This window comes from Ochlerotatus camptorhynchus, unplaced genomic scaffold (assembly GCF_037179485.1).
Source record: "Ochlerotatus camptorhynchus isolate MF236.1 unplaced genomic scaffold, CSIRO-AGI_Acam_v1.1 ptg000284l, whole genome shotgun sequence".
Classification (NCBI taxonomy): Eukaryota; Metazoa; Arthropoda; class Insecta; order Diptera; family Culicidae; genus Ochlerotatus; species Ochlerotatus camptorhynchus.
In genome coordinates this window covers 700,400-713,412 of record NW_027040773.1, presented here as the reverse complement: position 1 = coordinate 713,412, position 13,013 = coordinate 700,400, and the positions used below count along the sequence as shown (strand labels likewise).

The 13,013-nt window shown below is 40.7% G+C and overlaps 2 protein-coding genes across 2 annotated transcripts in view; both read left to right on the top strand.

Moving 5' to 3' along the window:
- LOC135706563 (protein gustavus-like) overlaps positions 1–13,013 on the top strand; it is a 417,123-nt gene that overhangs the window by 333,403 nt on the left and 70,707 nt on the right. The gene's annotated exons all lie outside the window — the stretch shown is intronic.
- On the top strand, positions 9,856–10,407 carry LOC135706617 (uncharacterized). Its single transcript, XM_065228265.1, has one exon. The coding sequence runs from the start codon at positions 9,856–9,858 to the stop codon at positions 10,405–10,407; it is 552 nt and encodes a 183-aa protein (XP_065084337.1).

Genomic DNA, 13,013 nt, shown 5'->3' with positions numbered 1-13,013 from the left:
ATAAGTTTGTTCGAGACTTTTACTCGAGGTCCATGAGAAAGTCAAATAAAGTGAATTTTATCAGTCCTAGAAAGACTTGTTGCACAGTGTAATGACTTGTGCGGATTGCTTCATGTGGGCTATAGCGGACCTTTTTAGAAACTTTCAAGTTGCTAAGAAGTTCCGCAGTGAAGTTTTAAGATACTTTAAAGTTGATAAGAAGTTCCGCTGGGAACTTGTTCGGAATTTGTTGTGGCCATGTTTTCAGCCTTGCCTGAAGTTCCTAAGAAGTGTTTAGATATGCTTTTAGGAACTTTTTTTGAACTTCAAGTTGCTAAGAGTTCGCAGCGGAACTTTATGGAACTTGAAAGTGGGTTTTATCGATGAATTCAGAACTTTTGGTTGCTTGGAAAGAAAGTTCTGTCGAAACTTTATTTGAACTTTATGGAACTTGAAAGTTCTGTTGAAACTTTATTTGAACTTTTTGGAACTTGAAAGTTCTATAGGGACTTTATTTGAACTTTATGGAACTTGAAAGTTCTGTTGGAACTTTATTTGAACTTTATGGAACTTGGAAGTGAGTTTTATCGTTGAATGCGGAACTTGTGGTTACTTGGGATTCCCATCCGATGGTCTATTTGAGGTGGCAAGTCGAAGCAGCAAACACTTTAGAATCGACGTTAAAGGGCGGATGGTGAATGTTTCGATCGGCCGATATAAACCCGCTTGGAGGAACAACCGCCGCACAGTAGCTCTAGTCCCGCAGCTATCCACTGCTACAATTCCACCGACTAGGCTCACTCGTTCTGGTCGACGAGTCTTCATCCCACTTCGCTATCGCTAGATGGACGCCTAGTCTAGCAGAGGAGTACTGCAGCATCATCAATTGCCTTCTGCATCAGTTTTCTAAAGAAAATTGTTTTCTACATTTCGATCAGTCAAAAAGCATTGACCGGACTCCCAGCCTCTGTATATGAACCCTGTAGATATATCTTGAGAATATAATTTTGCATCCACTAGAGAAGTGAACACAGTCTTTTTCTGGCCCGTGTGCCAAATTCTTCTCAAGAAGGTTTGTTTTCGTCGTCGGTGAGGTCTCCACCAGGATTGAAACCTAACAAGTTGAACGGAAACTTGATCGTAATGGTTTTGTGCTATAAGAAGCTCGGTGGCCTAATGGTGACCTATTTTGCTTACTGAGCTAAAGACCGAGGTTATAAACCAATACTCCTTCGCGCTATTGACTCGTTAGGGCATCAATTCAGCTTATCATTTTCCGAAACGAATCCTCCTGCAATCCCAACCCTATTATCAAGCATCCCAGTGATTTTTCGTGAAAGTGCAGATGTGTTCTCGGATTTCATTAGAGCGAGTATTCTGTCAACATATTCCTACCCATCCCTTTCTTGACCAGGGGACTTTGGTAAAAGAGATGATCAACCCGATTCGTACCTTCCTCAAAATTGATCTTTGCTCACTTTCTACTCTCTATATACAATTTTCACACTGCCGTACACTAACGGAACTATCAACTCTATGCTTTCATCTCCTCATATATCGTATCAAATGACCACTTCAAGTCTGATATTTTACGTTAAGCATCTCCAACTACGTAAATCGTTAACATCACACATGAAGTGATACAAACATGATTAGTTAAAGTATTGTGGAGACTCAAATCAAAACATAGCTCATTAACATAAAAGCTTTTTGATTGACTAACTCTTGCACTGGTTATTAGACAAGTTATGTGAAATTTAAATAATGTTTACTTTCTTGTTTTTGTTGCTTGAATGAAAATAATGAAAATGATTATAACGAAAAATTGTAAAATTCTAGTCGATTAATGGAAATGCAAACCCATTTCGATTTTCTATACATCTTAAACAGATTAATATAATTAACAAACTTCAGTCCGCATCGTGCTCTCTTGCCGTGCGGATCTATTTGCTTTTTGCTTAAGGAAGTGTTACTACTACCTAAAGCTACAACAAATTTAAACAGCACTTTTCAGTGCTCAACCTGTAAAAATTTTCTACCTTGTTCAACTCCTCTTATTCCTTTTCGATCCTTGTTTGGACCCTACCCGAGGTAATCCTTCTTGGATATCGATTTGGAAAATTCCTCTTCGATCCTTCAGATTCTTATAGTAATCTGCTTGGAAGTCGATTTGGATAATCGCATAATCGCACTTTTCAGTGCTCAACCTGTAAAAAATTTCTACCTTGTTCAACTCCTCTTATTCCTCTTCGATCCTTGTTTGGACCCTACCCGAGGTAATCCTTCTTGGATATCGATTTGGAAAATTCCTCTTCGATCCTTCAGATTCTTATAGTAATCTGCTTGGAAGTCGATTTGGATAAAACATTTACTGCCGCCATGGCGCCTAAACGCAAAAGAAAGGGGCAAACTCTTGACCCCCCTTCTGAAGAAATTAATTTGAGTAATCAATTTGATTTGCTCACGGATGATGAGAATGATCCATCATCCAAGAAAAATTCTAGTAAACTTTCCCGGCTTAATGCCAAGAAGGAAAAGATTCCCCCTATTGTGATAACCACTACCGATTTCCATGCTCTTCGCATGGAACTTTTGAATTTCGTGAAAGTTAAGTTTTCACTACAAATTGGACGTCGGGGTGAATGCCGTGTATTGGCTGAAACCTTGGACGGATTTAAATGTCTTCTCAAGTATCTTACTGAGAAGAAGCACAAATTTTTTACTTACGACACCAAAACTGAACGTGTGTTCAAGGTTGTCATGAAAGGACTGCCCAGTGGTGAATCCCTGGATCAGATCAAAGATGAACTGGCAAAATTACTTGGAGTTGTGCCACTCCAAGTAATCAAAATGAAAATGAAATCCCGTCCTGGCGATTCGCGCAACGGGATTTCTTATGATTTTTATTTAGTTCACTTCAAGTCTAGTGAACTAAACAACCTTAAGGCCTTAGAAAAAGCTAGCCTTATGCTCCATGTCCGAGTGAAGTGGGAACACTTCAGGAAGACTGGAGGAAATTTCCAAAACCTCACCCAGTGCCGTAAGTGCCAGGGATGGGGTCACGGAACTAAAAATTGCTACATGCCAGCTAAATGCATGAATTGTGGTGATTCCTCTCACGCAAAGGACGACTGTCCTGTGAAGGAAGATCCTAAGAAATTTAAATGTTCAAATTGTGGTGAGAATCACAAATCCAATTTTTGGGAATGTAAGACTCGCAAAGCGATCCTACAATCTCGTTCTAACCGACAGGTAGGAAACGCTCCACGTTTCCGACCAGGTACAAATTCCTCTGCTGTTAACAACGGTCAGCGAGGAACAAATTCTACATTCGTACCCGTAGGTACAAATATCACCCCTGCTTCAAATGTTTCATCTGTACCTACTCCCCTCGCTGCTAACAATGTTCAGCGAGTTAATGGAGCTACCTATGCTGCTATTGCAGCGGGTAGAAATCAAAATACTAACCAACGTTCTAATGGAAATTTTGACAATTTTGACTTAGGAAGCATTACTGCCCCCAAAATGGAATTTTTACAGAATTCATTAATTGACATGATTTCTGATATGCTTAAATCTAACTCCATGTTTGATGCTATTCAAACTGGAGTAAAATTTGCAAATAATATTGTCATGACTTTAAAATTCAGTAATGGATTTTAAAGCATTAAATATTGTAAATTGGAATGCTCGATCTCTTAAAGATAATGAAGACGAGCTATTTAACTTTTTAAGAGTTCATAACGTGCATATTGCCGTTATAACTGAAACGTTCCTTAAACCTGCCCATAAGGTTAAGAAGGACGCAAATTACTTGATTTATAGAAATGATCGTCTTGATGGACCCTGTGGTGGCGTTGCCATCATTATTCATAGACGAATCAAACATAAAATTCTTTCTTCATTTGAAACCAAAGTTTTTGAAACTTTGGGGGTTTCTGTTGAAACAAAATTTGGACAACTTACGTTTATAGCTGCCTATTTGCCATTCCAATGCGTAGGCCAGCAAAAGAATTTTCTCAAGGGTGACCTCCAGAAACTTACCCGTCATAGGTCTAAATTCTTCATTATTGGTGATTTTAATGCAAAACACCGCTCATGGAATAATGCTCAAAGCAATTCCAATGGTAATATTCTGTTTGATGATTGTTCTGCAGGTTATTACACTATTCAATATCCAAACAGCCCAACATGCTTTTCTTCTGCAAGAAATCCCTCCACTATTGATTTGGTCTTAACTGATTCATGTCAACTTTGTAGCCAATTGGTTACCCATGCTGACTTCGGTTCTGATCACCTTCCAGTAACTTTTGAAATATCCCAAGAAATAATTTGTAATCCCAACAGCTCTACTTTCAATTACCATAGAGCTGATTGGGAGCAGTATCGAACATTTATGGAATATAACTTCGATCCAAACATTCCTTTGCAAACCAAAGATGAAATTAATTATGCTCTTGAATCTCTGACTACTTCTATAGTTGAAGCAAGAGCTGCCTCAGTACCAAAATGCGAGGTTAAATTCGATTCAATTATAATAGACGATGATCTTCAGCTCTTGATCCGTCTTAAAAATGTCCGTAGGAGACAATATCAAAGAACACGCGATCCTGCCATGAAAGTTATCTGGCGGGATTTGCAAAAACAAATTAAAAAGCGATTCTCTGCCCTGAGGAACAAAACTTTTGAAAATAATATTTCTAAATTAGACCCGAGTTCCAAACCCTTTTGGAAACTCACAAAAATTTTGAAAAAACCTCAAAAGCCTATTCCAGCGCTTAAAGAAGGTGGTAAAATTTTGATCACAAATTTGGAAAAAGCTCAGAAACTTGCTAAGCAATTCGAGAGTTCCCATAATTTCAGTTTGGGTCTTACTAGTCCTATTGAGAATCAGGTTGCTCGGGATTTTCTGAATATTTTCTCTCGGGAAAATATTTTTGATGATTCCTGGGGGACTGATTTGGATGAAGTAAGGTCTATAACTAAAAAATTTCAAAATATGAAAGCTCCAGGTGATGATGGAATTTTCTATATCCTCATCAAAAAACTCCCAGAGAGTACCTTGTCTTTCTTGGTAAAATTATTTAACAGATGTTTCCATTTGGCATACTTTCCTGATAAATGGAAAAATGCAAAAGTTGTTCCAATTTTGAAGCCGGATAAAAATCCAGCTGAAGCTTCTAGCTACCGTCCAATAAGTTTGCTTTCTTCAATAAGTAAACTTTTTGAAAAGATAATTTTGAATAGAATGATGCTTCACATCAATACGAACTCAATTTTTGCAGATGAGCAGTTTGGATTTCGCCATGGGCATTCAACTACTCATCAACTCTTAAGAGTTAACAATTTAATTCGTTCAAACAAATCTGAAGGCCACTCAACTGGAGTTGCTCTTCTAGACATAGAAAAAGCATTCGACAGTGTTTGGCATGAAGGTTTGATTGCTAAATTGAAAAAGTTTAATTTTCCACTTTATATTATGAAATTAGTTCAAAATTATTTAACTGACAGAACTCTTCAAGTAAATTATCAAAATTCCAAATCTAATCGACTACCTGTTAGGGCAGGAGTTCCTCAGGGTAGCATTCTTGGGCCTATATTGTATAACATTTTCACTTCGGACCTCCCTGATTTGCCTCAGGGTTGCCACAAATCTTTGTTCGCTGATGACACAGGCATTTCCGCTAAAGGAAGAAGTCTTCGTGTTATTTGCAGCAGACTGCAGAAAAGTTTAGATATTTTCTCTTCTTATTTACAAAAATGGAAGATTTCTCCCAACGCTTCCAAAACTCAACTTATAATATTTCCACATAAGCCTAGAGCTTCGTTTTTGAAACCTAGTAGTAGTCACATAGTCACTATGAACGGAGTTCCAATTTCCTGGTCAAACCAAGTGAAATATCTTGGATTAATACTTGACCAAAAATTAACTTTTAAAGATCACATTGAGGGCATTCAAGCCAAATGTAACAAATATATTAAATGTTTGTATCCTCTTATAAACAGGAAATCCAAACTTTGCCTGACGAATAAACTTCTAATATTTAAACAAGTTTTTAGACCGGCCATGCTTTACGCTGTACCAATATGGTCTAGTTGCTGCACTACCAGGAAAAAAGCACTTCAAAGGATTCAGAACAAAATTCTGAAAATGATTTTGAAGTTGCCTCCCTGGTACAGTACAACCGAAGTGCATAGAATTTCGAATGTTGAGACTTTAGCACAAATGTCCAACAAAATAATTAATAATTTCAGGCAAAAATCGTTGCAATCCTCAATTGCAACGATTAATTCCCTTTATACTTAGATAAGATTTAGTTTTAGTGTTTAGTTTTAAGATATCAATTGTTATACTGACATGCAGGTTAAAAAACCTGTTTAAAATACTGAATTGCCAAGACATGAACAATGTAAAAACACTTAGATATATATCATAACAATTAAGGCTGGTAAGTTACTGCAGTAACTGGAGCACCTAGGTTAAAATGAAATGTAATTTATTTTGAATTTGAAACAAATAGAGTTAAAAAAAAAAAAAAAAAAAAAAAAAAAAAAATTAACAAACTTACTCCTCATTGGGTTAGTTCTTTAGTTACAATGATGTTTGTATCAATGAAGTTCTTCTTATAATTCAGTCAATTAAGTTCGCAACTCACCCAAATAAATGGCACTCAATCTTGCTATATAACGAATGAAGCTTGTGAGGGATGTGGTGTATTCGACAATGTTTCTTTATGCCAACTAAGCTACATTGTATGACTTTTTTTTGCATTTTCTATGGCTTCAATCATTTCATGAATCAATTCTTGAAACATTAATGAAATTCAATTTCAGACAACAAACAAAGTGCTCCCTCAACCAGTGCAATATTCATTTCGAGAGGTTCAATTCCACAGAAGAAGAAAAAAAAGCACAAACGAATCAAACCTACACATGTCGCCAATAATCACGAAACCAAATCAGGTGTGTAATTTGCGAGCCGGTCAGGGTCCTCGATCCCAAGCGGGCCGTAAACTCATTCATGCACCCCGGCGCGGGCTGCGTCCTCACCGAAAAACCACCACCACCACCTCCATCACCCATTTATCCCTCCCAGTCACCACACCATCGAACCCTGAACAGTCTGATCGATCTGACAACGCTGCATACGGCATCGTCACAAGGAGCGAGCGAGCGCAAGGAGCATAACAATGGCTCACAAAACAAAATGCGAACCTCACACACCCATAGACGCACGATGTGGTGGTAAATGTATTGTATGCTTCAATAGGTAGAGGAAACGGCGTGGCCGTCGCCATGAGTCAAAGGAGCTGAAACTCACAAAAAACATCACACATAAAATGCTACGTTGCCGATGTCGAATTCTGCGACCGACGACGACGACGACGACGACGACGACGACGACGAGCAATCAACCATCAACGATGACGAAAAACTCGTCGCTCTTTCTCCTCGCTATGCTCGAATTTATGCTCCGACCGACCGACCGAATCACTTGACGACGAGGATGCGGAGAGGATATGAGTGATTAAAGGGAATGGGAAAATGTGCCTTCGGTCGCCCCGGCTATGGTTGCGTACAATCGATCGTCCGGACGCGAGCGAGCAGAGGGTAGTGAACCACACAAAATGTAGCCACGGACGTGACACTGGAGGAAGGGGGGTGGTAAAAGGATCGATCCGCACACATTGTCTGGTACCACCACCACTACCACCACCAACACCACCACCATCGAAACGGTGGACTGTTTGCTGCGAAAAACGAGGAGCATAAGTAAAGTGCGTGCTGCAGACGGGAAGAGAGAAACAATACAAAAAGGCAATTGAGAGGTGAGCGCAATGTATGATTCTCACCAGCATAAGACTCGAAATGCATACACATAGGAAGCAAGGTTTTTCCTTCCCATGGCTCTGTGTTTCGAATGTATGAATTCAATCTCTCGTCTGTAGCAAGGAGAAGAAGGGGTGGACTAAAGTGAAGGGTCGTCGTCGTCGGCACGGCAGTGAGTGTCGTCATTAGTTTCGCTGTGTGGAGCTTTCAAACCAACACCAGCAAAGTGGTGCACATTACGTCGAATGCTCGCTGTTCTTTCCGTTGTTCAATGACGCATTCATTACAAAGCGATTGGATTACTGTTACGCGGTACAGAAACGAGAATGGTATTGGGATAGTCGAGATAAGGATGACTAGTTCAATATCTAAACGGCTTACTAGTTAAGGCGTCCTTAACTTGACGAGATCCTTTATCCATACAATTTGCTTTACCACTTCGAATTTTGATGGGCCCACATCTGGTGATCTACTTGATGTACAAATTTTTTTTTAAACTAGTTCGTTTATTTACTAGGCTCAGTCGTGTATGACAGTTTGCGGAGCCAAAAATCCGCAATTTTTGAATTTACATTTTAAACAGCAGTAATATAGGTTAGTATTGGGTACCAATTACTCGTGGCTCGAGATTAATGGGTAACTATTTCGATTGGAAGGAGCTAGGTTTCAGGTTTCTGAAACCACCTTCAGATACTACTTTCGAACGGTTGGCCAAATGCTGGCTGGGCAGGGACAAGTACCACAGAAACAGGTGGATAATAAGACTGGGACACAATGGCTGGAAAATATATGGAAAGGAGGGGATGGTCACATCAAACTCTAACATCAGACAAAAAAGGGAATTCGTAGATCGCCTGCATGTAGGGAATATCACGGGTTCCCAATACATCTCTTACTTCACGGAAGGGTTGTCTACCTCGGGCCACTAGGGTATCTAATAGTCGTGCTCTGAAGGCGTCATTATCCGGGCAATGCCAAACTGCGTGATCGATGTCATCATAACCGGTTCTGCACCTACATATATTGCTGCCAACGGGGTTTATTCTGTAGAGATGTGAGTCCAGCGAGTAGTGGTTGGACATAAGTCTTGACATCACGCAAATGAATCCCCGACTTACATCCAGACGCTCTCGAAGAAACATTTGCAGTAATGGAATGTAACCACCGCCCAAGAGAATTATTTGTCCAATCGTTTTGCCAACTTAGAAGAGAACTGTGACGCACTAATGGGAAAAATTCATCATGTGAAATTCTTCTATCATAAATCTCGCCTTGTTGTGAGCCCACCTTTGCGAGAGAGTCTGCCTTCTCATTGCCTGGGATTAAGCATTACCCATACAAAGGTAATCCTATATGATCTTTCGACCAGCAAACTCATCTGCTCCCTTTCCGATTATGATTATCGAGATCATCAACCGAATTGCCTCAATCTGTCAGGACTGACAATCAGGACTGTCGCAGCCGGTCCAACCTGATTAAGACCATCTCCCTCCCTTACCGATCCAACAATCGCGAAATCCGCTTCCGCGTTGCTAGAGCCATCATCGACAGTAGCCTACTGTACGGTGTAGAGATTACATGCCTTGCCGCTGAGAAAGCCGTCCAGATTATGGAACCGGTGCACAACGGCTACGTTCGAACAGTCTCCGGTCTCCTGCCCTTTACCCCGGCTGACGCTGCTTGCGTTGAAGCCGGTATCCTACATTTTCGACTCGTTTTCACCGCAGCTACTGCTACCAAAGCCGCTGCCTTTCTCGCTAAAACGTCGGGAAACAACAGGATCGTTCTCCTCGACGAGGCGAACCGACTCCTCCTCACGACCGCCGACGTAGATCTCCCTCCAGTGGCCAGGGTCCACTGGCACGGAGACAAAAGTTGGCAATCGCACAAGATTAAAATTGACAGCCGAATCAAGGACCACTTCAGGGCAGGAGACAACTCGCTGGCTTTACGCCGGATAGTTTTTCGAAACTCTGGGGGCGCACTACCAAGGCTATGAAGTTAGGTACACCGACAGCTCTCTCTCTCTCCAGGAGCGGAGTGGGAATGGGGGTCTCCGGAGATGGTCTGCTTGTGAGCAGATCGCTCCCGACCCAATGCTCGGTGTTCTCAGCTGAGGCAGCGGCCATTCTCCACGCGGTTAAGCTACCGGCCAACCGGCCGATATTAGTCGTAACTGATTCACACAGCGTTATATTGGCCTTAACAACAGAAACACCGAAGCATCCGTGGATCCATGGGACGGTAAAGGACGCGCCGCCCAACACAGTATTTATGTGGGTACCCGGTCACTGCGGGATCCAAGGGAACCTAATAGCCGACCACCTCGCCGGCTCAGGCCACACCGGACCCAGGTCCACCGGCAATGTACCGCTCCAAGATGTCAAAAAGTTGATCAAGCGGACGATTCGGAGAGCCTGGGACACCGAGTGGAGGAACAACAGGACAAACCATCTTTGGAAGAATAAGGCGACCACCGGAACCTGGAAGAATCGACCAAACCTACGAGAACAGCGAGTGGTGTCAAGGCTGCGCACCGGGCACAGCAGAGTCTGCGAAACCTGCGGAGGCCAGCCACCGTGGAGCACATCCTCGTGAACTGCGCGGAGTTGGAAGACCTTCGGGCTGCCTTTGGCTTGGAGTCAAACAGCATTCGGAACCTGTTGGGCGACGAGGCCCCCGCAGTAGCCGCACTCATCACCTTCCTAAAGTAGGCGAACCTTTACCACAATATCTGAGTGTTCCTTGTTTGTATTTCCGTTTTGTTGGCCCTTTTGGCAGTTTTCTACACCTTTTCATTATAACAAGATAAATGTACCACAGCCAAGATTGGGAATCTCCTTCTGAGAACCCAATTTTTTTTTCTCAATTTTTTAATCTTAAAGCTGGGTTTAGACTAGGCAAGTCAAATGATCAACTCAGTTGAATTCAATTGGCTTGAAAAGTTGAGCCTGGTTCATCTTTTTTCAATTCAAGTGAGTTGATCAATTCAGTTGAATGGCATGGTTTACACGTTCAATTCACGTTCAAGTCAGTTGAATTCAACTGACTTGATCAATTGACTTGCCCTGTATAAACCCAGCTTAAGAGATGAACTAGTCATATGGCTAAAAATCTCTATAATAAAGGAAAAAAAAAACCTCAATCGAACTGAGACTATCCGAATCCGAGAAGATTAAGTAATGGTCTGTGGGCATGTCAGAAATCATCCCCAATGCAAAGTTGATTGATGCTAGCTCAGTAACATAAACGGAACAAGGTTCCTGAAGTTTCCAGAAGGCGGTTGAGTTGATCCATCAGTGAAAAATCTTCTATTGCAATTGACTTGTTGGTACTTTTCAGCAAAAATACGGAGAATTGAGATAGGTCAAAGTTGATCTGCAACTCCTTGAATAGCCTGTTTCATGGAGAGATCATATGGAGAACTTTAGTTAGTAAAGCGTACACGAGGAAGGTTACAGCACGGAAGGCTAATATCCGATGCCATATAATTAAGGTAGATTTTTTTTCCTTGATTTGTTTTCAATCAATCTTACTTTCCGTGCTGAGCACCAATGCTACCGACGCCAAGGAGGGAGCTCCCACAGCTGAACTCTACCTATCGACTCATCAACTCATGAACCGGGGAAATAAAGTAGATTCGCACGAATCTAGACTGGGTGCTCAATTCGAGCATTTCTTCGAAGTTTTCAATCACAAGGTTGATACTGACACTACATTTGATCAATACTCTTAATGAAAGCTCCCAGAAACGGTTCTGTAGAGGTTTTACGCCCGATAGAACCTCTGGGCGCATATTGTGTGTTGAATGCTTACAGTCAAGGGCAATACGCAAACAACGATATTGAATACATTCCAATTTAATTAGGTGGCTTTTTCTTGTCGAGAGGAAGCAAAAAGAGCCATACTCAAGAACTGAATAGTCGTTTTATATAGTTTAATGAGGTCTTCAGTGTGTGTTCCGGATTGATCGTAGAAAATTGATCCTTGGTTGACACTTTTGTTTCAAATACGTAATGTGGGTACCCCAAGTGCATTTTGAATCAAACCAGACTCCAAGGTATTTGAAGGTCACAGATTGGGTAATGTCTCTACTCAAAAGATTTAGACGCGGTTGAACTGAAAACCACTTCCTTGTAAACACTACCAATTCAGTTGTTTGCGGTGAAACCTCGATCTCCAAATTTCTGACCCAGAAGGATAAATTATCTAGTTAATTTTGCAATGGTCTTTGCAAGATTTACGCTCTAGGACCTTTCAGAGAAACCAAGGCATCGTCTGCAAGCTGTCTAATCTTTGACATAGAAATTATAAAGTAAGGGACTTCAACATGAACCTTGGGGTAAGTCCATGTAGCTTATTCAAGAAGTTGTCAGTTGACTTAGATTGAAGGTCATTTGTTTTTCTGACAGCAAATTATACAAGAAATAATTTCAAATACCGGGTAATCTGACAGTATGTCTATGGAAACTGAATCAAAATGCGCCCTTAATATCCTAAAAGACTGAAGCTAATTGCTCCTATGTACAAACAGTTCAACATTCATCTAAAACGAGAAGCAAGCCTCATTATTAATTTTCAGATCTTTATGACTTCTGGATGGCGAGATGGGTGCCAGTGAAAACGTGATATGAAGATATTCCATGAACCGTACCCTTAAATACCCAGAAATAGAACAATACATTTCGGGCTCGCTCCAACGTTTCAGCACGTGTGGGGGAAATGAGCTGTATTCGTATTTTGTTATCCATCATCGAAAACCAACAATTTAATAATATTCATTGTTCAGCAAGCTCCTATTGCAGCTGGTAGAAATCTAAATAAAAAGTTTAGCCAAATGCTCACTAACCTCGAGAAGACTTTAATTTTAGATCTAAGACATTTATAATGTATAATGAAAATGATAACTTGGCTCTGTAAAGTTTATTCGATTGAGCCTGTACAAATAAAGTAATTAACAAAAAAAACTCCAACCTAATCTAATCTAATCTAACACCCACTGCCAGATCTTGAAAGCATTCTAGAAGATGGTGGATCTATTCAAAGTATATTAAAGCAAAGGTATAATGTTCGCTACTCTGATGGCGTAGTGGAACGTAAAAAAAAATCAAACAATAGTTATGAAGACTTCGCCGAAATTTATCAGATTCAAGCAGCGTTGTAAAAAAAAAATTGATAAAATGAAAGTAATTTGCAAAATTTTT

Excerpts from the sequence above, each read along its gene's own strand:
- LOC135706617 (XM_065228265.1), top strand. The coding sequence starts at position 9,856 with ATGGGGGTCTCCGGAGATGGTCTGCTTGTGAGCAGATCGCTCCCGACC.